Consider the following 26,855-nt stretch of genomic DNA (forward strand, 5'->3'; position numbering starts at 1 on the left):
AGACTATGGCCTTAAACGCAAGTGGTGAGACTGATAGGGATATTAAGGCTGACGTCGCTCTGGTATCAGACATTTTAAAAGCACAAAGGGGAAAGGCTCCAGAAGCACTAGAGGGGCTAACGGGGGAAAAAGCCGAGGCGGTATAAAACTTCCACTTCCTATAACTGTCAGGCGACTTAAGGACTCTGCCCTGAGTAGCACAAAATCTGACTCTGGCCTTAGCCCTCTGCGCAAATGGGTGGCATCAAAGGGGGAGGTCAAGGCCATTATCTCACATCTTTCTAACTCTGTCGAGGCTGTTATCGAGGCTGCTGCACCTGTGACCCCTAGAATATCTGGGGCTGTCGAGGGGGAAGACTCACTAACAATAGTTCACCCGGCCAGCCCAAAAGGCGTCAGGGGTAGTGATTTGGAGGCACCTGGGTAAGCACCTGTTCTCACAAAATCAACAGCATCAAGAAATTTAGTGGAGGGGCATCCCCTAGAACAGGAGGTGCCTTTTCTGTCTACAATCATGCAGGCACTCTCAAACCAGAGAGCTGAGGCTCAGGAATTCTACTTACAAGCTAAAGCAGACAGCCAGGAGATTAAAAAGGTACTAGTAGATGTTACCACCAAGGTTGCCGCACTCTCCTCAGACGTTACGGACCTACAAGAACGAGTAGCAGCGGTTGAAGAAGTGAATACTTCTACTTCAAGATGTGCTAAATACTGTGAGAGTCAGTTGGCATTTTTACAATTTAAAGTTGAAGACCTTAAAAATCACCAAAGTCAACATAATCTACATGTCTTTGGTGTACCGGAGGGGAGAGAAGGCTCTGATCCACGGGCATACATAGTCAATCTATTTCAGCCGGCATTTCCAGATTTGACGGACTGGGATATGGATTCACAAGTCCAACAAGCGCATCGACTACCGTTCAATATCATACAAGGTAATCAAGCCAACTCATCGAGTCCACGTCCAATTTTGGTATTTTTGGGTAACTTTCTGTTGCGCCAAGCAATTTACATAAAAGCCCGTCCTTCTACCCCAATAAAATTAGACTCGATAACCTTGTTTGTGCGTGCAGACTTGTGTAAATCCACAATGGACAAGCGATGGAAGCTCCGCCAGCTAATCGATCCCTTTAAGCTAGTCTGCTCTCAAATTTTTCTTCAAGAACCAGCTCGTCTGAAGATCATTCGAACGGACAAACGCACTTTTTTGACACGGAGTATAAAGCAAAACAAGCACTTCTAACATGGTAAACTGAGCATACGAGCTAAAAGTAGAGAGAGGGGCAGTTATGCTAAATGACATGTGGAAACGAACTAGGGGTAGCTCTTCACTCTCCCTTTTTTTCCTTCTGGTCTGTTCTTATCTCTTTGATGTCCCCCTTCTCAAACATCTAGTGAATTTGTATTCCCTTCTTTTTCTCTATTGTCTCACGGCTAATATTTGTGATGTATTTACATTTTGTACTTTGGTTCATTCAATTTTTGGGTGGAGTGGGGGGAGGGGAGGTTAGTCGCGGGGGTGGCAGTCATTCTCCGTTGGCTGTCAGTCAGCGACAGCCGGACAAGGGGATGATTCCTTTCTGTGGGGACCCAATTCACTAAGGTAAATATTTATTTGTATATTTGCTCATGTGTAGATCTTCTACCACACCTAGGTGTAAGTCAACACTTTTTGGCTTTTTTCCATTTCTGAGTGTAGATTTACACTTAGATGTAGGTTTTACATGACTCCACCCTTTTAAATCAGGGAGACAAGACTCCGTTAACATAATGTTTGTGTGGAAAGTTAGTAGTAGTAACACTTTAGTGGAGATCTCCACTATTGTGGTGGAGATCTCATGGGAAAGCATAGAGAACATTATTAAAGTTTATTATTGTTAAAAAAATTATTACAATATTTAATGTAAAAACGTTAATGTAAATTATTTTAAATATTAGTTATTAATCCAGGACTAACAAATTAAATTGTGACAGGACATTAGCTCATCAAATTAAATGTGTATTAGACAATTCATTATTTTAAATATATTAATTTAAAAACAATTATTTTTAAATAACGGAAACAAATCCCACACATATTAACATTTATTTCTATTTTTTATGTATTACATTTTGTTAAAAGTTATGTGTTAAGTTAATATAAATCACTTATTATGAAATTATTTATTGAAACATTAATTAACAGTTATCCATATATTTCACATTAAAACAGATATATTAGATGTTGAGCTTATTTAATTTATTTTAACATTATTCCTTACAGGGTGTTATTGTAATTCCTAGCTGCCATTGTTTTCTATTGGAATTCATTTAAGTACATGTGAGTGGCCACATGTGAGGCTGTAGTAACGTTTGAAGTGTGGTTTGTGACTTGCAATGGTCTTAATCTTTTGTAGGGTCTGTTTGTATTAGCATGCCCTACCCTAAAACTCCTCCTTAAATTTTACTACACACCTCCCCATTCTGTAGTGCATATTCCTCATTTTCCAGGCATTTTTCCTGCTCCCTCTCTGGTATGAGGTGGGGAGGAATCCTTTTCAAAACAATTGCACGTACTGCACTGCTGTCAAATATATGTTTTGCCTACAAAACCTGGATGCCACCCCTTAACAAAGAGGGGTGTCTTTGGACAAAGAAAAGGGTAATTTTGTTTATCAGAAGGGATTAAAGCCAGGAAGCTGCAGAGCTTCGTCCAAGAACACCCCTTTGCCTGGCATCCTCATGTAAACCTCGGCGACTCAAGAGAAACCCAAGAAAATGTGGCATACTAGAGACCTTTCACACGAGTTAAGCATTGTGGGCCGGTTTGAAATCTTCATTTGTCACTTTCCAAATTTCAGAATTAATATGCGGATCGCATGACAAATCTATCCAAGTGATTATTCACATTTCCAAACCTCTGTGGCAAATGCAGCTCAGTGGTGTGTGTGTTGGAATGACAGGCTGTGGCTTTCCTAGTTCCAACTGATGTGTATAGAAGCCGATCTCAAAATTCAAAAGTCACTGTTCTGACACCACAATCAAAATGTATGAAATTGTTTTTGTTGGACAGCCTTATTGCTTTCAATAGGCATAGTGAGGGCTTTGGGTTCAGACCCTTACCAATGAATTAATGACTTTTTCCTCTCTTAGTGGTCTGTTCTTGATTTGATGACTTGCTTCCCTATTATTTGGTTTTTCCAAGCCAGGACCATTTTGCTCTGTGTGTTCTACTTGAAGATGTTTTTCTTTGCATGCCATATTGGAAAAGTAAATTGTAAAGTGATGCAATCATAATGCATCGTGACCATCTTGAACTGAGTTTCCTTTCATAGGAAACCCATCCAAGATTGACAGCCATGGGAGTTGAGACTCCTTCATGAATATGTTCACATGCGGATACTAACAAGCATTGGCAAAGCCAATAGCTTCACCATTTAAAACCAAGAACTATTGACATTGGAAGTGCTTGTTAATAAATCCAGTGGCTGCAGGGTAATCCCACCTAAAGTGCGAAACCAGCCAATATGTCAGTTACAGATTCATCAATAATATTAATTCATATTAAGTATTATTTTAATTCCCTGTCTCCTTAATTTTCTATGTGAGTGTGCTGCAGTACCTATGAAGGGTCGTATGTGATGATAGACTTACTCTGAGGCTATTCTGGAGTACATTTAGATATGCACCTATATATGTGTATTGCTTTGTATAAACCTGTATAATTTGTTTTTCAAAAAATAGATATTTGTTAATTCTGCGTAACAAATGTACATATTACTGATAGTTACATTATTCTGTGTGTTTAACATGTATATAAGTGAATGGGTGAGGCAGTCTATCACGTTTTCTGAAATGAAGAGTCCTAGACATTTAAAGCCCCCATGTCAATGCGGCCCCCTATAGGGTATATGGTTGACTTTCCCCAGTTGATCTTGTTCCCCCGCCTGTTTGCCATTTTCTTCGACTACATGGAAAATGATCGGGAGTGTCTTTTCAGGGCTGGTTATATACAATAGGATGTCATCTGTGTAGAGCGAGATTCGTTCATCCATCAGCCGTCCCTTGGAGTCTTGGATCCCTGTTAGGTCTGGGTGTGTTCTGATCATGCATGCCAGAGGTTCCAGAGCAAGCACAAAGAGCAATGGGGACAGCGGGCAGTCCAGCTTGGTCCCCTGCTGGATGGGAAACACGGCTGATTTAACGCCATTCACTCTTACTCTAGCCCTGGGATTTGTGTATAAAATATCGACCCACGTCTGGAAGTTGTGCCCAAAACCCAATTTTGCAAGGACCAGTCTCATAAAAGGCCAATGTACTGTATCAAATGCCTTTTCAGCTTCGAGTGACAAAAGCAGAAGGGGGACCTCACTTCCTTTGGCCGTGTCTAGCCAGTTCACCAGCCTACGGAGGTTGAGGCGTGTGGCTCGCTGGGGCATAAAGCCTGACTGGTCTTTGAGCACGAATGATGTGATGACCGTCAATAATTGTTTGGCCAGTATGGAGGCCAGTTCCTTGGTTTCGACATTAAGGAGTGAAATTGGGCGATAGGACCCAAAATTTTCTGGGGGTTTGCCCGGTTTTGGTATGATCACCACTGTGGCCTGGCAGAGGTCCGAGGGGAGCGCTCCCTAATACTTTGCACCTAAAAACATGTTTAATAGACGTGGAGCTAATATGTTATTGTTTTGTTTGAAGAATTCCCCTGGCAGTCTGTTTGGCCCTAGAGTTTTCCCCGTCTTCTGTTTGGCAATGGCAGTATAGACTTCTTCTAAAGTGATCTCAGCTTCTAAGGCTGCCAAGTCCTCAGTTTGCAAGACGGGCATGTCTATTGCTTTAAGATAGTCATCTATGCAATTCTCTTCTGTCGTAGGTCGGGCCGCGTATAGTTTAGTGTAATAGTGCACGAATGCTGCCGCGATTGCGGGTGCCGTGTATGTCATGTCCCTGCCTCTTCTATTTGATTTACCCAATTTGCTTCCCTTTCCTTCCGGCTTAACTAAGCTAATAACTTCCCCGCTTGATCCCCGACTCGTATAGTCTGTGCTGGGTGGTCTGAATTTGGGTGCGGGCTTCTCCCTCTACTAAGGCCCGGAGTTCCCGCCATGTGACCTCTAATTGCCTAAGCATCCCTGCCTCATTGCCTGGGGATAGTTTATTTTCTAATTCTAGCAATTTACCTTCCAAGTCTCGTATTTGTAACGTTTCCTCTATATGCTTTCGTGCAATTACTACTGAGGACTGCCTTGTATGCCTCCCAAAGGGAGGCCTCCGAGGATACGGAACCTTCGTTATCTAGAAAAAATTATTTGGTCTCAATGGCGATGGTATCGGTTACCATTTTGTCAAATAGCTCCCAGGCATTCAGCCTGTAGTCCGATTTTGGTCTATATTCCCTACCCCCTACCCTTAACTTCAATGGTGAGTTATCTGAGATACCTCTTGCTAGATATTCTGCTTCCTCAATGGCTTGAATCTTCCCTGCCGGAGCAAAAAGGTAGTCAATTCGGGAAAAGGTCTTATGTGCCCCCGAAAAATAAGAGTAGCTACGGTCGAGTGGGTGGTGTCGGCGCCAAAGGTCAGTCAGTCATAACGATCTCACAAATTCCGCCAGTGGGGTAGGCGCCTGAGTGCCAGTCGCCCCATGAGATCTATCTAAGCGAGGGGTAAATCACATCATTGAAGTCGCCCCCTATCATGTGAGTTGAGGAGTCAGAGTCCAACAGTATCTTAGCTACTGCCTGTAACGTCTGGGGCTGCAGTTGCGGCGGAGCATAGACACTGGCCAGGGTAATCTCTCTCCGTCCCCACATACCCCGTACCGCTGTGTATGTGTCCCCAGTCTTAACTACTTGGAAGGGTTTTTGTTTTTTTAATGAGAATGGCCACTCCATGGTCTCCAGGGGAAAATCCTGTGTGTGTCAGTGTAAAGCAGGCCCCTCTCCCAATAAATGCACATCGGGTACCACAGAGAGGAGTTTCTTGTAGGAGGACCACGTCTGGTTTGGTCCGCTTGACATATCTATTCACTAGGCCTCTCTTAATCTTGCTACCCAATCCGTTGACATTCCACTTCAACACGGTATATGGTGTGTCATGCATTACATTTGTGGTTCATGTGAGGGGTGTTCCCTAACCTGTCAACCCCTATCCTGTTGCTTCAGACTCTGTATTCTAAGACATCCTGCTGTTGCTAATAACAAAAACCAAACTCCCCCCTCCCCCTCCTTGAACCCCCCACCCCACATCCTCTCGCACCCTACGTCTAACCCTTCAACTGTCAACATGACAACAAGCGTATGTGTCCACTGGGGAGTCTGTCGAACCCTCCCCTCACCACCCCCTTATCCCCAAAGAATAACCAAAACAACAAAGGATGTTATCCTAATCCGGGAGAGTGGTTCACACAGTCTCTCACGGGTGCGAACAAGTCTAGGAGGGGGGCCTCCTTGCAGTCACTGTACTGCCAGCATGCTCTTCCCTCACGTCCATAGTTCACATTTCTTCGCCACTTTTATTTAGTTGCAGTAGTTGTGCCATTTTTGATCAAAGATATGGTGTACAGTATTGGACGAATGAAGTAGAGACTGCTGGTATTAGAAATAGGGGCTTGGGTTGGCTAGGGTATACACCTAAGCCAGTCAGAACCCAACACCCTAGTCAGGTTAGGGAGTTACACCCACAAGACAACCCCTGCTCACCCCCTTTGTAGCTTAGCAGAGCAGTCAGGCTTATCCCTAGAGGTAATGTGTAGAGGATTTGCGCAACACACACACACCACTGACACACTAGGCACACCACGAAAGAGACTCCATACAAGGTTATATAAAGATATCCTTCGTATTGCACATAAAACACATTAGACCATAATCCCATAAATCGCTGTGTCACTAGGCACTTGTCATGACATAACTTGGACCATAAAATCACTTTGCCAACCAGGCAATTATAATAACATTACAAGATGGTGCAATCCAGCAAATCCTTATAGGTTGCCAATGTCATAAAAATACCATCCCGGTACATAATAAGCAGATCCTGAAATTATACTTGTTATCCTGACATTACAGTGCCTAGAACGACGTAAATCATAACATCAGGGCATACAATGAAGCTTGGGTTAGAGTAAGTCCACATAAATCATCAGGTACCATCACACCTCTGGAGTCTGTCGTAATAACCACCTAATCACCCAGTATGACCAGAAATCAGTAACACATGAAGGGGGTGATAAGTAAAATACATAATCACCAAGAAACATCACTGCACGTCCATCACCAAATGTTCATAGAGCACAGAGCTTCTGTGGTTCTAGCGCCCATAATACGGTAAAGAACACAAAGCTACTGGGCCCAGGAGCACCAGCGTGCTTATGGCAGGGATTACCGCACTTGGATTTAGCAGGTTCCGGACCTCTGTTGAGGATTCCTTCCCATCCTACCAGCTGAGTCATGACTGCTCCCGCAAATTTAGGCCACAAGAGGAGGGCACACACACTTCCCCTGTCGCGGGTAACCCCTCCTGTGGAACAATCTAAAAGCAGCTGCCCGCGAATGTGCGGTGCAGCTGCTGACCCCCGTGACTTCCAGTCGTCTCAACGTGTTTTACCTTTTCCCACCAACACCAACTGTTTACGGTCCCTGAGGACTGGGAACACCAAGGCAGTGCTTTCGCTCAATAGTAGGGCAGCCCAGCGCTGCTGTGCAAGGTCTTGCCGTCCTCGAGAGCTTCACTAGCAAAGGAGGGGCCGGAAGCACTCAGGCTGACTGAGTCACTTGCTAAGGGAGACTCCCTCTGTCCTCAAACAATGTGGGGGCTACGACTCTTCGAGGCGGCCCACGGGCATACAGAGCAGCTGCACGTAACCAGAAACCTTCAGGCCTTGGGCCGCCTTGTGTCCCTAGCAACAGGTAGGGGAGGAGCTAGGCCCTCCGAGACAAGTGTTGGCTTGGTGTTGGCTCTGGCGCCCGGATTCCGGCAGCACGGGGAAGCCGGAAGGTTACCATGGCAAGACTGGGAGGGTCAGTGTCTCGCTCCCAGCCTTCTCCCGGCACTGCAGCATCTCCGTGACCCACAGGGTTGGCAAGCTGAAGCTTGGCACACCACAAGGATGCTTCCCTGGGCACAAGTACCCGGTCTATGCAAGTCTCACCCCATGGAGAAGCAAAGTGCCTACCATGCGCTAGTTACATCACAGGCCAAGCGCTCCTCATGCGCTCCCGCAACAAGACATGAAGCACTCAGCAGACCACAAAGGAAGCATGATCAACCTTTGCGCTTAGGTTGTCAAGAGGTTAGAGACACTGGTGCAGTCCACAGCGCTCGGGAAACCTCTTAGCACAGGATGAGTGAGAGCCCAAGAGCCTCCAACAGTGCTCACCAGTGCTGTACTGTCAGTGACAAGGGGCATAAAACAGCCCTCCTTGGAGAAAGTTCAGGGGCACAAACAGGGAACAGGCAGGCCAACCAGCACACCAGTGTCCTTCAGCAAAGTTGCAGTCCTTCTGGTAGCCCAGCAGGCCACATATCAGCACACCAAGCAACTCTAAGTGGCGGTTTAATATGCCAGCCCAACGGTTCCACCTGGCAATGTGCAGCAGGTAGAACCAGCAGCGTCTGTTTACAGGTCCCACACAGTGTCTAAATCATGGGGTTACACCCCTATACCAATAGTGCAAAACTCTTTGATCTGCGGGCACTACACACACTTTTCAGGAGTACACAACACCCCGATTTACATTCCAAGCCCTGGCCCCAGAAACACTACAGGGGGGCGGAGACAGCATTGGGAAAGTCAGTCACAGTCCTATTCAGGTGCAACACCTTCTACCACTCTAAATTCAGACCAGGCCTATCCAAGTGCAAGGGTAATTCCGCCCACCACTCTAAGTGCAGCCAAGGACTATTCAGCCCAGCGCTGAGTCACCCAGGAAAGGCAGGACACACCTCAACCACCCCTTGTGACTGTCTAGAGTGAATGCACATCCCCTCTCTCCTGTCAGTCTAAACCAGACATTGAATACACATCCAGGCAGGACACATAGGGCCAGATGACCGACGATTGCATTTTGCGACTCGCAAATTGCGCCACTTTGCGACTCGCTATTTGCAAGTCACAAAATCCAATGTACAACAGTGTCTCAGACATCGTTTGCGATTCCCAATGCGGTCACAAATTGCGTGCCCCATCATTCATGAGCCAAGCGCAATTTACGACCCCATTAGGAATGGTTAGCACTCCCAGGGATGGTGGCCTTCTGGGGTCAGCAGACCACCATGTCTGATACTGCTTTTTTTTAAAAAGCAGGGCTTTTTTTTTTTTTTTTAATGCAGCCCGTTTTCCTTAAAGGAAAACCAAATGCACTTAAAAGACGAAAATGTGCAGGCAGTGGTCTCTGGGACCACTGCCTGCTTTTAAAAAATATTTATGTACACACTCACAAAGGGGAAGGGGTCCCAAAACAACAGTACGTGGCATGGTGACTCTCTATTAGGAAGGGACACCCCTTCCTAAAAGCGAGAGTCGCAAATGCTAGTTTGCGAGTCAGTGACTCACAAAATAACATTTGTACATGCCTGGAACCTTTTTTGCCATCGCAAATGGGCCGATCTCCCATTTTCGGCTGCAAAAAAGGTTTGTACATCTGGTCCAAAGAGTGATAAGCACACAGAAATGCCTACTTCCAAAAGAGTCATTTCTCAAATAGTAATAATACATTTGCTTTCACCAATAAGCAGTATTTATTAGTACTATTCCAAACATACCAAACTCGGCCACGCTACCCCTTTCATATCAGAAATTACCACTAAAGCACATATCAGGGAATTTCCAATGCAAACCCATGAAAGGGCAGCCTCACTGCAGTGAGAAACTAAAGAGGCTGTTTATCGCTACCAGGATATTCCACACAGTTAAGGCACATGTTCTACCTTTTACCTACACAGCACCCTGCCCATAGGCTTAGCTAGGGCCTACCTTAGGCGCAACTTATATGTAGTAAAAGGGGAGTTTCAGACATGGCAACCACTTTATATGCCATATCACTGCGGCAGTAAATTGCACGTGCAGGCCCTGCAGTGGCAGAGGCCTGAGACAGGTTTGAAAAGCTACATTGGTGGTTGGTGCAAGCAACGCTGCAGGCCCAGTAGTAGTATTTAATGTACAGGCTCTGGGTAAATGGAATACCACTGTACAAGGGACTTGCGTGTAAATTAAATATGCCAAACAGTTGTAGACTAATCTTACCAAGTTTGCAAGAGAGAGCACATGCACTTTGACACTGATCAGCAGTGGTAAAGTGCCCAGAGTCATAAAACCAACAAAAACAGGTCAGACAAAATACAGGATGAATGCAAAATATTTAGGATTACCCTGCAAAAAGGACCTGTTTCAACAGTTAGGAATAAAGAAACCATGTTTTGTTGAAGGGGAAAGCTGAGATTGTACTGCCAGGTCAGTGGCAGAAGTGGCACTAAATGCAGTGTGTGTCTGGGAAGCAGTAATAGTTCATGAAAAGGGTTGGTAAACTGTTGTGTGAAATTGTAAGAAGGAGGATGTGATCTTATGGAGTGGACTGCGATGACATACTATATTTAAAGGAGGATAAATGTGGTGTTCGATTGTATGATCAGAAAAATCAGAAGTGTGTGCAAGCTCTGTATCATGAAAGGAGTGCTCATGCGGAAGGCAGAATAGTGAATTATATGTTATTTGGTGAGTCAGATGTCAAGAGGAGTCTGGATTTAAAGAATTTCCCAGCTCTTGTTGTATATTTCCATTTGCAAATTTGCTTATCTTCCTAAATTTGTGAACTTCTTTTCTCTGATGGGAAATAAGCATTGCATCTGGACCTCTGTACAATATGTCACTTAAAATGCTTTTATGTCATATGGAATGCTTTACTGGGCAGATTGATTCAGCTTCTGGTTGGCGTGGCCCTTGGCACCCTACTAAGCCTAGACAGAAAATTCCACCCTACGGACCATGAACGGTCAAACTAAACTTTTTCTATGTTCTTGTGTTGCCTTGGTTACACATCTAAAATGTAATCTAACTGACTCTGGTGATGAGAACTAAAACGTCAAGTCAAATTGATGTCTAACCACAATACACTAAACCTTAACTTTACTTACCCACCGGAGGTTAAATCATCTTGCTTCAGAGGGACTCATGAGCTTGGACACAAAATTAAATAAATGGATTGAACACAACTAGGGCCCTCTCCTTTTTATGGAGGAGACATAGTCTTTGATGAGGATAGGTGATCTTCCCCTAAAATTCTTCTGTTGCCTTTCATAACACATTCGTCCAAGATACTAGAACTATCTTTACACTCCCAATAATATGTATATTTACAGGGTTTTCTGTTTTCGCGCAGCCACTGCCTTATCTATAGCTCTTAGACTCATGTAAAATTTCCAAATATTTAACCATTTCCCATGCTGTCTCCTGTCAGCTCCCATTGCACGTTTGTTACATCACACAGCACCGTGTCTACCAGGGTGTGACATCAAATCTGCTTTTCCCATCTCGGTTACCCTCTGGGAATCCTGCCCATACATCATGAACATATCCTTATTTATGTTTCCACCTTTCTGTACTTTTTCTTGAGTCCCTTGATGCTAGGAGGCGTGCAGCCTGCAGTTTTTTGTGGTGATCATCAAGATTGCTTCTACTTCCTGGATGTTGAGCTAAACAAACTGCTATTGATTCCTTCTCCAAAGGCAGTGTGGACCTTAGGTACACCATCTGGCTCATGAGGAGGTTGTGTGAACACCCTCTGTCAGTCAAGGTTCAAAAACAATATTGATCTTCAAGCATAGATGTTTGTGTTCTCCCTTCCTCTCACAAAGAGTTTTGGAATGCTGTTGACTTGCAAGCTTGAATCCTCACCAATGCGGAGGACCACTATATGGTGGAAAAATATAACTCTCAGATTCTGTGGTGGATTGTCTGAGGATCATGGTGCACATGCATGTTTTTGAGGGTCAGGGGTTATGGTAGAGGTCAAGGAATACGGCCTCTTAGTATTCAGTTGCAGATACATATTGTATTTGATGCAGAAGTAAACTAGTAGATTATCATATTCATTAGTTTTATGAAGTGGATTTGATATCTTGTTGGGCAGGGCCTATGTAATAATTGGAGTGGAGTCAAAATGAAGGTGTTGATGTGCATGTCACCTGCAGACTGTGAGCTTAAGGACTGTGCTGCTGAATGAACACAGAATGCTAAATTGAATTCTGCAAGATATATTCATGGAATAATGCAAGCATTCATTTTCTACCCATATCTTCACTGTCGCTCAGTGTGGCAAAGATGTGTCTGGACAGAGATGAGCAAAGTCTTTTCAATTAGTGAACAGTTCCATCATATGTTAGAAGCTTCCTGCACCACAGACAATGTCAACTTATATATTGTGCACTCAAACCAGTACTTAATTTGAGCCGGTGCTTAGCACCGCCACTTAATTGGTTTCCGATGCTCAGCACCGGCACCTAATTGTCAACACCATACTTAGAACAGTCTATCCCATGGTGGCGCTGCTCATCTAATTTAGACATGAGCAGAACAACGGTTGTTTATGAATACAATATACATTAAAATAGTGATAATACCTGCCTCCCCAGCCATTCCTTTAGCTTTGGGGACCTGGACTAATCTGAACTGTTGCATTTACATACGAGAGAGATGATTAGTAGTTGTTTTGGCAGCAATGACAAGGGCGATGGGTGGTGCAAGCTGCAGTGGCCTCCTGGTCAGAGCCCTGGCACTTAATATTTTAAAAATCAAGCCACACATCGAAGTGCCATCAAAACCAGAGCACCACAGTCTAGGCTCATAGAGCATGTTGACATGGTATCATCCTTCTGCTTTTTCTGATTAAGAATACAACTGTATGTACTTCACTTTGAAGAAATCCATCCATCAACCCCTCACTCTGTGGCTTCTGCCTCAAATGGCATAGACTTCGAGGTGACATGACCATTACCCTCTTGGAGCAGTCTTTCAATTGTCTCACATACTGTGAGGAGTCATGTCCTTGGCAGTTGTTGGACTAATAAGCTAATATAAAAAAAGCATTAGCAAACCAGGATGTGTTGGCTTTAAATGGGCAAGCTATTGACTTTGCAAACACCAGGAGTCAAGCCGTATGTGTTAGCAATCTTAGTGAAAACCTGGTCCAAGAAGGCCACCATTGCGTATTTATTCATTTTGATTCATGTGCACAGGTGCATCTGTACTTGAGTGCATGAGAGCGTTGTGACTCGTGCATGTACTGTGACACATTCACGCGCATTTAGAGGACCTTGCCGGAGACCTTGACACTCTGTTCTTGCTACCGCCGTGAGGGGAACGGCTACTGTGGGGGAGAATCGAGCTCTCTTTCAGCCCAGATAACGCCGTGAGGGAAACGGCCAAAGAACCACAACACCCAGAAGCCTCGTTGCTGGGCGCCCGGCTGTGACGACATCAGCCCACGCCCAGCCCATTCAAAAGATCCACAGGCTCAAAGCAGTGCGGGACGCGCATTTAGAGGACCTTGCCGGAGACCTTGACACTCTGTTCTTGCTACCGCCATGAGGGGAACGGCTACTGTGGGGGAGAATCGAGCTCTCTTTCAGCCCAGATAACGCCGTGAGGGAAACGGCCAAAGAACCAAAACACCCAGAAGCCTCGTTTCTGGGCGCCCGGCTGTGACGACATCAACCCGCGCCCAGCCCATTCAAAAGATCCACAGGCTCAACGCAGCACGGGACGCGCATTTAGAGGACCTTGCCGGAGACCTTGACACTCTGTTCTTGCTACCGCCGTGAGGGGAACGGCTACTGTGGGGGAGAATCGAGCTCTCTTTCAGCCCAGATAACGCCGTGAGGGAAACGGCCAAAGAACCACAACACCCAGAAGCCTCGTTGCTGGGCGCCCGGCTGTGACGACATCAGCCCGCGCCCAGCCCATTCAAAAGATCCACAGGCTCAACGCAGCGCGGGACGCACGCGGGCGAAGCCCGGGCAAAGGGCGGGCCGTCTAAGGCCGTCAGAGGCCGAAGGAGGCCCGGCCGGGCCACCCCTCGTGGCCCTGCCATACTGCTACACCTGGTAACGTGACAGTTTACTCCGATAGACTTGGTGTATTGTACCTGTAGATTACTGCCGTTTATATTACATGCTGCGATTTGTGTGTATACAATCACTCTATGGCAATGTTTACGCGCTCAGGTAAGGGAGGAGTGTCAGGCGGGGCTTCAGTTAGTGGCACTCTAGACCATTTCATAATACGTGCCTGCTCTGTGCTTGAGAAAGAAATTGCCATCACAGAACGCCGACTTTCTCTCGACCTGCTTAATGATAAACGCTCCTCACTGGGTAAAATAGCATTAGCTGTCTCCCCTGTCCCAGATAACATCCAACTAAATGGAACTATAACGGGGAATACACAACATATCCTGACTAGTGCGGATACATTTCCTGCTAGTTCTATAGATCACGTTTCCTTAACACAGTTAGATTTATCATATTCCCCTGTATTGGTTACTCCTTTAGTTGCCCAGGAACCTATTATTAATATAATTCCCTCCCTTGAAACCCCTGTTTATCCTGAGTCATCCATCATCGCAGGCCCAAAATCCGCCCCAAGTAAAAGGAAAAGAGTGGGTAGTGGCAACAAGGAGGACCATACAAAAGCACCTAAAAAATGTAAAAACAAACCGCGCAATAATTTTGTTAGGAAAGAGGGTCGCACAGCGCCACCCACACTCCATCAATAGAGGACTAGATTATCCTCTGCACATTCCACCAATCTGACCCCCCAAACTACTCATGAGCAGCTCCCCCTACACCCTGGACTACAAGTCCCCGAGTCCCAATCTCCTCTTGTATCCCATCTCGAGTTACTCATTAAATCTCTTATACTCCCCTTAACGGAAAGAGTAAGAATATTGTCTGAGAGGCTCAAGAGATTTGAGCAGGCCTCTCTGGACAACTTCTTTTCTCTTAACTCCCTAATTAAGTTACACTCAAAGATGGGTCATGACAATCTCGCTATCGCTGACCCCCTCCGAACTATCTGCAATGAGTCTATTTCTCAAGCTGTTCCGCTACACCTGAATGCTGCCACAAGTCTAGGGCCCAAGAATGGAGCTATTCCCTCTGGATCTAAGCCCGCAGTACCTCCATCCACTTTGGGCAGCTTACCCGCAAACAAAATACCAGTCCCTTATTCATCTGATAATTGCAGAAATCTCGAAACATTGGGGTGTGAGGTAGAGCCTACACAGAATCTTCCTATACCAACTAGCAAGGACCCCGCACAAGCCCAAGCGAAGGACTATATCACCTGCCCAGAGCAAAATCTACCCCATATTAACCTCCCACCGGAGTGCCTACCCGTTGTTGTTATTTTAACTGGGGTTCCACACCTTAAAGTTGGTAAGTTAGAATCCTATATCGAATTAAAAAATAAAACAACACACTGGCTGAACATCAATAGGCCGCTCCCTAGACATCTGGACAGCCATGTCCTCCATGTCAGAAAAGTTTCTTGGGTGGGCAGTAGACCGAAGAAATTGTCTGGTGACTGCATTATCGTAAACTTCAGGGACCCTTGCGTTACTAGGCTAATCTGTAATCATCAACAATCAGATCCTAATACCAATGGCATAGGATGTTTAGATTTAAGCCAATTTTATTCAGACTCTGCGTACTTTCACCACTCACACTCCTTCTTTCACTTGCCTCACGATGGGCATTTTAAGGGAGTTTGGACTCCCAGTAAGAATGTCTATTCCTCATCTGCCTCCAATAGATACTGTGAACCTTACGGCCACTATGATTCCTATTGACATGGAACCTTTGATAGGGACGGTGCCCATTTCTTAGCTGGAGACCAAACTAAGGAGGTTGTAGAAGTACTCATTGATTTAGCTGGGGATCCCTCCCAAACTAATCTGAGCCCCAACGCCCACCAGTATATATCACAGCTTATCCCAATTCCTCAGAACATTAACCATCTTTCATCGCCTTCCACATATAGCTCTTTTCAGGCTATTCCCAATTCCCCTATTCCCTCCATAATACGAGATGCTACCACTGATCCTCCTCCTCTAAGGGTTCTAAGTTGGAATATAGCTGGCCTTGCCAGCAAATTAGATCTCCCACATTGGAACTCCTTAATATGGCCCTATTGCATCTGTATTTTTCAAGAGACCTGGACCACAGTGCCCCATCACATGGTCGGTTACACTACTTTTTTTGTACCGGCAATTCAACACCCGACAGGAAGAGGACGCCCCTCGGGTGGCCTCCTAATTCGGGTCAGCACTTCCCTTGGGTACACCATTAGGCAGGTCCATACTGTTTCTCCTGATATTTTAAGGCTTACCCTTAAGGGAGCTCAGGGAAGGAAGTCTCTAGATATATTCAACGTCTATGCCAGGGGCCTTAGTGGAGGAGCCTTGTCACCTGCACTCATACTTCTCGAGGGCGAATTGCGCAAGTGCCATCACGCATCTTACGTCCTGGTAGCAGGAGACTTTAATTGCTCCTTTGAGCCCCTCGCCTCATTAGATCTTCCTGATCTACTTGAGGATGACGCCAAAAGAGGCATTCCGATACTATCACTGCCCTCTATTAGGAGATGGACAAAATCAGTCATATTCATGAATACTATGACTTTAGAGTTTGGACTAAGGGCGGCAAATGGCAGAACAGCTTCTGATTCCCATGGCGCCCATACTTATAATAGGACAAACCACACTTCGAGGATCGATTACATACTCCTCGATTTTAAGCTTTGGACGCATGTGGTGGATATGGAAATAATCCCCTCATACGATAGCGACCACAATCAGCTATCCCTAAGTATTAAACCATTATGGGAGGAAGTACACGGGTCTTTGCTTTCGTCAGCAGTCAGTTCTATGCAAACCCTTGAGGTGCGTCCTGCAAACTGCGAGAGGCGCCTCAAGTGGCGCAAGGTGATGCTGGACGACGAAAAAGTCGAATCGATCAGGGCAATACTGCATGCAGCACAAGTTGAGCTGGCCTCACTAAGCAACTATGAGACTGCTTGTGGTAAGGCTCCACTTGTCTTCCAAGACACCATTAACAAGTTGGGTAACTTATTTCGAGTACACGATAAAGGTGGGCCATTGAGAGGGGGAACCAAGCGTAATTCTATGGGTGGTTGGTATACGCAAAATTGCAGAAGGATGAAATCTGCCCTAATTGCTGCTCTTAAAAGTAGGATCATACCTAAGATCCAGACGGCTAGGAAGGAGTACAGGATCTCCATTTCTAATGCTAAAAAGTCTTGGGAGGAACAGCATTGGCAGGCATTAAGGGAGTCTTCCCTCAAACGCGACTCTGGCTCCTTCTGGGATATAATTAGATCTAAGTACAGACCAGCCCATGACCTCCTGACATGCAATATCACTAGCGAGCTCTGGTTCGAGCATTTCTCCAAACTCTACTCTTCCCGGCCTATGGACGTGGGGAAGTTCTCTTCTGAAAGGGTATTTTCCTCCGTGGACGCATTGAGCACTGACCCCTTCACCGATGGGGAAGTGCTTCATGCTATTAAGTCCATTGTCCCCCAGAAGGCAGCTGGCCCGGATGGCATCCCTGGCGATGTCCTCAAATTAGATCCATCTAGATGGAGGAAGATCCTTTCTACCCAAATTAATGCCATTACCAATGGTGCTCCGGTCCCCGAATCTTGGAAGGGGGCTGAGGTTGTCCCCATCTACAAAAAGGGGGCTAGAGACGATCCTGCTAACTACCGCCCAATTAGTCTGATTGACTCATCCCAGAAGGTGACCGGAAAAGTGATTTTGGAGAGGATTCTATCTTGGGTGAATGATAACAATATCCTCTCAGACTACCAAGCAGGCTTTAGGGTCGGGACAGGCACCATAGAACAGGTCTTTAGACTGTTCCTCATTTATTGGAAGGTTGTCCTTCTTGGAAAGGGCAGCCTTTATCTTGCTTTTATAGACCTTAAAACAGCATTTGACCTTGTTCCCCGGGATACCCTGTGGCGCGTCCTGGCCAATATGAATATTCCCTCTTACTTGCTGGCCTTACTAATAAAACTTCATGAGGGAAATTATGCCCAAGTACGTTGGGGCCCACAGGGCCAGAAAACAGAGAAAATCCCAGTGAACAGGGGCGTCCGCCAGATATGTGTTCTTGCCCCTACCCTTTTTTCACTTTATGTGAACGGTGTAGTGGATCATCTGATGAAAGTTCCCTCTGATGCACCATCCCTGGCGGGCGAACGCATTCCAACTCTCCTGTTTGCTGACGATACTCTTTTGTTGTCCAAATCGCCCATGGGCTTACAAACTCTTCTTGATAGTTTCCAAACCATTTGTAAGGATAGAGGCCTTATCATAAACGCCGCCAAAACAAAATACTTAATCCTGAATCCACCCAAAAAATTAGGACGGCCCCCAGTTCTGAACGCAGCCACCCTCGAAAGGGTAAAAGAATTTGACTATCTGGGTATTCATATTACAGACACTATGCGCTGGTCATCCCATTTACAAAAGATGCTCCTAACCCATAAGAGGATTAATGGCGCCCTTCTTAGGGAACATCGTTCTTCCACATCCAGGCCAATAGCCCCAGCTCTGGAGATATACAAAGCAAAAGGCGTGAGCTCGGCACTTTACGGTGCCAAATTATGGGGCCTAAATAATATTGACGAGCTTGTCAAGTCCGATTCTAGTTTCTACAAGGAATTGATGGCACTACCTCAGAGTACTCCTTTAGTGCCCCTACTAATGGATCTTGGGTGTCACACGTTAAAAGACTTGGCTAAAATACGTCCCTTGCTCCTTTGGGCCCGGCTTTGGCGAACTCCTGAGCTTGCCAAGTATGCGAAGGGACTATCCGAAATACTGTCTACACCTTCTTGGCACAAAATCAAATGGTTGACAGACGTAAAAACCCTGCTCTTTGACCTTGGCCTTAAAGACACTTGGGTAAATAGAACCTCACCCCCGAAAGCAGAGTTGAAGAAATTATATTGGAGCTGGGTTATTCCACAAAGGAACTCTAACGCACATGGTGGTAGAAGCACCATCGAGTTCCTAAGGCTCAAAGATGAAGTGCGCTACGAGCCTTACCTTGACATTATCCAGAAGCCATACGATCGAGCCCTTTATTTTAAGTTTAGGGTTGGTACTCTTCCGGTGCGCGAGTTGACCGCGCGCTGGAACCCACCTTCTAAGACATTACCTTTTTGCCCTTTTTGTGAGACTAAAGTTGAGTCAATTGCACACGTTTTATTTGCATGCCCAGAATATAAAATCCCAAGATCCCATTGGCTCAAACCCCTATGTAGAGATCTGGGCACACGTGACCATCTCATAGCTTTGCGCATTCTCAAATCAGACACACGATCTCTGTACGTCTGTGCTCTATCGAAATTCCTGAGGTGGTCTTGGCTTATAAGAACCAAAGCCCTTGTAGCCCCAAACTAAGTAGCCTGATTGTTTTTATTTTCTGTTTGTATTCTCTTTTTAAATTGTCTTATTTATAATGTTTATATGTACTTTTGACTTCTTGTTCATCTTGGGACTACGATGATATTATATTCCTATGGCTTGTCTCTTGGTTTCACATATTCGCCTAGGTTATATTTGTATGTGCTTTTAAGATATGCTTTTTATCGAAATAAAGCTTATTTCAATTCAATTCAATTCACATTCATGTGTTTTAACACACAGCAGTCATTTGTGTTTACTATTCCCATATGGTGGATGGCCATGTTAGGAAGAGAAGTAAATTTAAGTTAAAAAAATAAATAGAATAAAGTGTGAACCAGCAAAAAAAAGGGAGAAGGCACGATCTAAGCATGTGATATGTGTTGGAAACAATAGGACTGAAAACACACAGCTACAGCTACCTGAAGCTAACACGTAACAGTGCCAATCCTTGACTCTTTGCCCTGTAATCTCACCCCTCCTGTTTTTTCATATCTACGTGTATGCATGTCTACCTTGCTGATACTCCTAAGTCCATGAAATTTATTTTATTTATTTATTCACTAGTGTGTCTGAATGTTGCCGCATGTTCACTTGCATCAAGGCCAGCGTTAGTGCTGATGGTGCCTAGTGCGACATTCTTTTTTTGTGCCCCCCCCATGACCTCCTTTTACACAGATTCCCTCACTACCATCCTCCAACAGTGCCCCTCATCTCGCCATAGCACCTTTCTTACATGAATTCCATTTGTTTTATAGCATTACTCATACCGGTGTAGGGTGTCAGTGCAATTTACATCACACACATAATATACAGAGACAATTAGTCACACGTGTAAATAATTCTATAGGAAAGACTACATAGCACAATGAGGATTACAAGGTGCAGGAATCGCATGCCATCCATACTAGTAGGCAGAATATTTTAAGAGTTTTTGGTCTGGAGAAGCACAATCACGGGATTTAAAACTTACATTAGTGGTTGGGGTTGGCTTTAGTAATAAGAATGTATTTTTAACTAAACAAACCCTTTTTAGCAACATTAGGATAATGAAAAGACTGTGGAAAAGACATAAAACCATGCCATTTGCACGAAGCTCTTTGATGACAGTTCATAGGTCACTGCATTTCATTACGAACTGCAAGTGATAAAAGGATTCCTGTGACAAAAGCGGTGACCCACTGAGCTATCAACATCAAATACTGTTCTGTGATCTGCGTGGTACATGCTCTTTGCAGCAGGCATACTCTCCGCAGTACTTCATGAGGAGTCAAGACTCCCACTAGACAACTCGACCTCGCTTCAGCAGGACATTAATCAGCAGCAGTGTTGTCTTCACATTTTTATTGTTACTTGAAAACTGCTGGACATATAAGGAACTCTGCTGCCGGTGCTCTTAGACCCATGTTACTTTTAAACACAGCACCCACCAACCCCAAAGGTCAGAGCAACCGCACTAAAGGCATTGTATCGTGTGACATTTGTAGTGCAGGCTCAGTGGTGGTTATCTGTGTTCATCTATGACGTATGGCCTGATTTAGATTTAAAGGTTGGCGGATGGATTACTCCATCACAAACCCAACAGCTATCCTGTCCGCCTGATTACAAGTGCATTATATCCCAGGGCACTTGTAATAAGGTGCAAGGGACACCCCTCACGTTTGTGACGGAGCTACCTGTCCACCAAACTCTAAATCCTGCCCATAGTTTCATCTTTACTGGCAGTACCATATCGCACAATTTTATATATATTTCTGCCACAGTTATATACATATGAGCTTGCTCCCAGCATATCTTGCACACATTAGGTGACCATGACAATAAGAAACCTACCTTACGGAATATTGTTTCTTGCACAATAAAACCTCAGAGTGTGATTTCTTCACTTTCCACCTGCTCACCTGAGAAGGTTGCATTCCTTAATCATACCTCCTCTATCAGGTATTTTAAAGTTATACCCTACCGCCGATTGGCTGCCTGGATGACCCGGATGTCGTTAATCGACATCCGGGTCGGAAGGGAGGGGGGGGGCGGGCCACCGGGGGGGGATAAAGCGGTGGGGAGCGCCCAGGTGACCCCCTTGTTCCCTGGACGCTCCCCCACATAGGACGTGCCCCGGCGCTCGGGGCTGATAACTTTTCCCCACCCACCATCCCTGGAGTACGTAGTTGATGTGTTGTTTGCCCAACTAGCGGGCATTTGGGCGCGGGTAATTGTCATGAAATGTTGGTTTCTGATGAGGTTGTTCTGTTAGGACTTTTTCTCCCATTGTAGTGATCAATATGGTATTGTGCAGTTATGTTTTGACTATGCTTTTTGTAGCCCTTTTTCTCCCTAGGTAGCGATTGATTTTGGATTATGTGCAAACTGTTGCAGTCGTGTTTAGGCCTTTTCTTCCCTAGTAGCTTTATGATGTTGTACATGACCTGTGTTTTTAGTCAGTGTAGTTGTCCTTTAGAATTTTCTTCCTTAGGTCGTCGTATTTATTAGGTATGAGGGGCATGCGGTAAGGTCATGACCGGTGAGCAACTATTTGAAGGTCTGAGGGGGCGGGCATCATCCTACGGAGGTGCCCGCCCAGGGGGAGGGGCCATTGGCCCCTCCTAGAACTTCAGGGGCAAGGTAACTGGTGCTTCAAAGGGGCGCGGGTTGGGGAGTCACGCTTTCCTTAGGCTGGTAGCCACCCCGCGCGCGCATACTCATGACGTCACCGGATGGCGCAGAGTAAGGGCCCTCCTTTAGTGGGTAAATGAAGTTCACGGCGTGGACCGGGTAATTACCGGGCCCGGCTGCGCATGCGCACACCTGTAGGGGAGGCGCAGCTAGTAGGACCTGACACCGGTTAGCGACCTTGCCATATGGCCCAGAAATGTTAGTATACAAAATTGCAGAGGAGGATGTTAGATTCGGTTAGGAAACAATTTGTATTAGAGTCTTTGTTAAGGATAGACACTCACACCTGTTGACAATTATGTATCTAATGTCCTGCTGAATTTTGTATAACCGTTTATCATGCAAGTTTGAAATTTATTGTTTTTGTACTTAATAAATACGGCCGGGGGGTTTCGCGACCCCCCGCCTTCCAAAGATACCACGTCTGGGTGCTGTGTCCGGGGGTGGTGTGGTCATAGGGGGAGGGCGGTAGCCAGTCACTGACCATGAGTATCTTGACTAGGGATGGGCAAAACTCGCAGAGTTCTACTGCGTGTAATTCTGCTTAGTTACATAAAATCTCCACGAGATTCTGGAGTTTGAGGAGTAGCGGAATTTCATCACATCGCACAAATTTTTAGAACTGGGAGCTTGTTCCGTGCTGTAAAATCTGCATGAGCTGCACCACGCGCCGCACCAGAGGGTGCTGCTTCTTTCTGCTGCTCGAGTAAAAAACCCTCGAGTAGATTTTCTACTCAAAGGGGCAAGTTTCTCAATGCGAGCGGTAGCAACCTGCCACGACCTCACGTGTTTAGAAATCACACCTGGACTCGCACTAGCACTTGATTTTCGCACTCGTGGTCGGCAGCGTAACTTTGGCGATCCGTGCGCGAGAGAAATTCTGCCACACAGTGTTTCACAGTGGGTTTTTGAAACTGCACGCGTAAGAGAGTAATGAAAATTACGCTCTTTCCTCAGACCTTCCTCACGCAGGGGGCTGGAACCACTATGTGGAATTTGAGATCCTAGAAACTGGGGCTGTATTAATAATTCGCTCGGCAATGAGCCTTTTGGAGGAAACTATTCAGTTGCAGGCCAACAAAAGCCTCAAAGACAAGAACTAGAATGCGCTCTATGAAGCTGTAAATTGGCACTCCAAATTATTACATCAGTAGACAGGGCACTTACGAAAGTGCTGAGCAATGATACATAAATAAACAAATTCTCCATGCTTTCACCTAGCCATTCTTTTGCTATTTGATGCTTTCAATTGTCATCTTTTGTCCTATGCTTCAGTCTGACATAGTTTTGTTTCTTTGCTCCTTCCTGTACGTGCCTCTTGCCCTGGTTTTGATCTTGCCCTGGTTTCTTCGATCCCATTCTTTGGTCTTGAAGTTCTGGCAAATGCGCATTTTTTATCGCCTGCTCAGTTTTTTTCCAACTCCAAAACAATAGTCTTTTTTATTAACTTCTTTAGCAATCGGACTTTGCTTCATAGGTCGATGCATTTAGCGCTAGTTCTTCTCTGTGAGCCTTTGGTTAGTCTGGGATGGACTAGTTACGCCCAAAAGGCCAAGAGATCTATACATACCCAAATATCAAAATTACTTACTGAATATTATAGTCACGCAAAAAACTATACATTCAGCATATCAACAGTCATATTCAACTCAATTTAAAGGTTACCAGGAAGTCGTTAAACTGAACACACAATAAATATCCTCTCTCGCATTTTAGGACTACAGCTTTGGCATAAATATGCGTTCACTGCAGATCACATAGGGGTTTCTCTACAAAAAAGCTTCCATTTGTTCAAAACTTCTCATAATAAAGGTTTACATCAATGAACCTTAAGAAAGTTTTAAGTGTGTGACATCTGATGAAAAGATTTGCATACATAATCCAAAGTCCCTTTGATGTATTGGTCTATGATTTTGATGGGGAAGAACCCTCAAGACCTGGCTGTTCGTATAAGCCTCCGGGGCCTGCAAGCGCCTGGATACCCTATCTAGTGATTAGCCGCAGTTTATAAATCCTGATTGAGTGGAGAATTGAAAAGTTTTGCAGATCCTGTAATCATGACCCAACTCTTACCGTGAACCTCCAGAGACCTCCAAGGTCTTCACTCTGCTCGAAGCAGACAGGATCCAGCCCCTCATCCAGGCAGCACTTGACCGCGGTTAGACCACTGGGTCCACATCCGATCACAGCAACTCTCTTAGCCATAGCTTTCCTGCATCAAGAAAGTATTCATTCAAATGTAATTTTATTGCATGAATAATTAAAATCTTCGCAAAAAGTCTGCTAAAATCCTTACAGAAAAAATCTGTGTAAAAAACAAATCATTGTTAAAATACATTCTACAGCGTTCAAAAGGACACACTTGCAGAACTAACAATCACTGAAGATCATTCAAATAAATTCTTACTCAATACATGGAACACCGGCAGGTTCTCACTCAGTGTATGAGGTCTATGGAATGCCGGCAGGTTCTCACTCAGTGTATGAGGTCTATGGAATGCAGGCAGGTTCTCACTCAGTGTATGAGGTCTATGGAATGCAGGCAGGTTCTCACTCAGTGTATGAGGGCTATGGAATGCTGGCAGGTTCGTACTCTGTGTATGAGGTGCTACCAAATTCAGACAGCTCTCCATAAAGATGTCCGTGGATAAAATGCCATAAAGTGCGTGCATCATGCTGTGCAACTAGTTTTCCTACCTTTGTTAAAGAATGTTGGACTTGGCCCTTTTTGCAGGGTCATCCCTGAACTTTTTGCCTTTCGTCCTATATTTTTCTGACCTGTTGTTGGCTGTTTTATGACTCTGGGCACTTTACCACTGCTGATCAGTGCTAAAGTGCATATGCTCTCTATTGTAAATTCATGTACTGATTAGTGACTCCATGATTGGATTATTTGATTTGCTTGTCAGACCCTAGTACAGTGCAGCATGTGTGCCCAGGGCGTGTAAATCAAATGCTGCTGGTGGGATTGCAACGCTGGTTTTGCCACCCAAAGAAGCAGCCTGTAAAGTGCGTCTCAGGCCTGCCATTGCAGAGCCTGTGTGATGTCTAGTACTGCCATGTCGACTTGGTAAGTGCACCCACTTGCCAGTCCCCAAACCTTCCATTTTCTTCATATCAGACACCCCTAAGGTAGGCCCAAGGGCATGGTGCATTGTAATTATAAGGTAGGACATGTCCTTGTGTATGCGGCATGTCCTAATAGTGAATTACAGCCATTTTGTTTTTCACTATTGCAAGGCTACCAGTCCCCATAGGCCAGAATAGGCAGTTTGATTATAACATCATATAATCCTAACTGACCCAGGGAGCATGGTAGAAATTCGAGTTTTGTATGTCTGAACTCAGAATGATAAAATACATTTTTTAGTAAAGTTGGTTTTACCATTCTGTGTTTGAAAATACCACTTTTAGAAAGTAGGTATTTTCTTACCTAACCATCCAGCCTGCCTCTGCTAGCTTGTGTATTGAGTGTCTGGTTTTGTGAGTGACAGGGGCTGGGGGATTCCAGGAGACATGGTGAGTCACTGAAGAGACCTATCTGCAGGTAGAGTGGTGGGAGGAGTAGCACCTGGGTCTGAATAGGGCTGTGCCTGCCTTCCACAGTGCTGGCTCCACCTCTGATGACCCTAGCCCACACTGTCAAAGGAAAGAAGGGGTCCTGTAAACAAAGTGCTCCAGGACTGCAAAGAACTGGTTTGGACTAGGTACAGGCCCCTTTGCCTTCAGATGACAAAGGATTTAGTAGTATAAATATGGGGACCCAGACCCCAAGACTTTAGATCACTTCTGGAACAACAAGACAAACCTCTGCCAAGGAGAAGAACCAAGGAAGCTGTAGGAGTGGGACTGGCCCCCTGCCAGTGTGCTGTGTTGCTGGGTTGGCCTACAGTGGTGTCTTCAGTGCCAAGGAGAGGATAAGGAACTTTCAAAGAACTTTCATCATCTTGCAGAATATGACTCCAAGGGCTTGAACTTGTGCTTGCCTCCTGCTGAAGTCTCAGGGACAAAAGACTTCGCCACCAGCTACCCTCTGAATTTCCTTGCTGGGAATTCTGTCTGCAGAAGCCTGCGTGTCGCTGGGAGCTGGAAGCGCAACTCTACGAAGAAGAAGCGTGTCGCAGTCGCAGCTCTTGCATCGCCGAAGAAACGTGTCGCCGCCGCAGAGGTCGCTGCCACATCACCAGAGAAGTGTGCCTTCGTCATAGCTGTTACCCGATGCATCACCGGAGAAGCGTGTTACCGCCGCAGGGGTCGCTGTCGCATCACCGGAGAAGCGTGTCACAGGGCCTGTTGTGGCTCCAAAGTTACAGAGTTCGCTGCACGGCCGCTGGGCGTGCACGCATCGTCTTCACGTTGTCGCATCAAGGGCGCCATCTTATCGCATAGCACCGGAATGTTGCATCGCATCGAGGCGCCATCTTGTTGCATCGTAACCGGAACGCAGTACAAGAATCAACGCATCACCTCCCCTCCGGTAAGGACCAAGACGCATCCCCTACTCTGCGCAAGCATTGAGGCGCGACGCATCATCTCCCCCGAAGTAAGGAACCAACGCATCTCCATCCCTGCAAACCTTTTGTTTGTTTTGCGTTACGCATCCAGGTACTTTTGTGAGAACTTTGTCGCATTTATCATCAACTTGAACTAGGTGACTTCTACCATCTTTAAGTCTGTTTTGAGCACAGTATTGTGGATTTTTGTCATTTGTGG

The 26,855-nt window shown here is 45.4% G+C and overlaps 1 protein-coding gene across 6 annotated transcripts in view; it reads right to left on the reverse strand.

Annotated features, from left to right (window-relative positions):
- The window catches only part of LOC146833815 (dimethylaniline monooxygenase [N-oxide-forming] 2-like), a 540,028-nt gene that overhangs the window by 326,148 nt on the left and 187,025 nt on the right, over positions 1-26,855 (reverse strand). For 5 of the 6 annotated variants that reach the window (XM_085601702.1, XM_085601701.1, XM_085601703.1 and 2 more), the window contains exon 2: positions 24,216-24,354. The exons of the other annotated variant lie outside the window; for it this stretch is intronic. In XM_085601702.1, the coding sequence (XP_085457828.1) occupies positions 24,216-24,347 (132 nt within the window). In that variant the 5' untranslated portion in view covers positions 24,348-24,354. The remainder of the gene's footprint in view (positions 1-24,215; positions 24,355-26,855) is intronic. 6 annotated transcript variants of the gene reach the window in all.

The sequence above is a fragment of the Triturus cristatus genome, chromosome 4_2 (genome assembly GCF_964204655.1).
Source record: "Triturus cristatus chromosome 4_2, aTriCri1.1, whole genome shotgun sequence".
Lineage (NCBI taxonomy): Eukaryota > Metazoa > Chordata > Amphibia > Caudata > Salamandridae > Triturus > Triturus cristatus.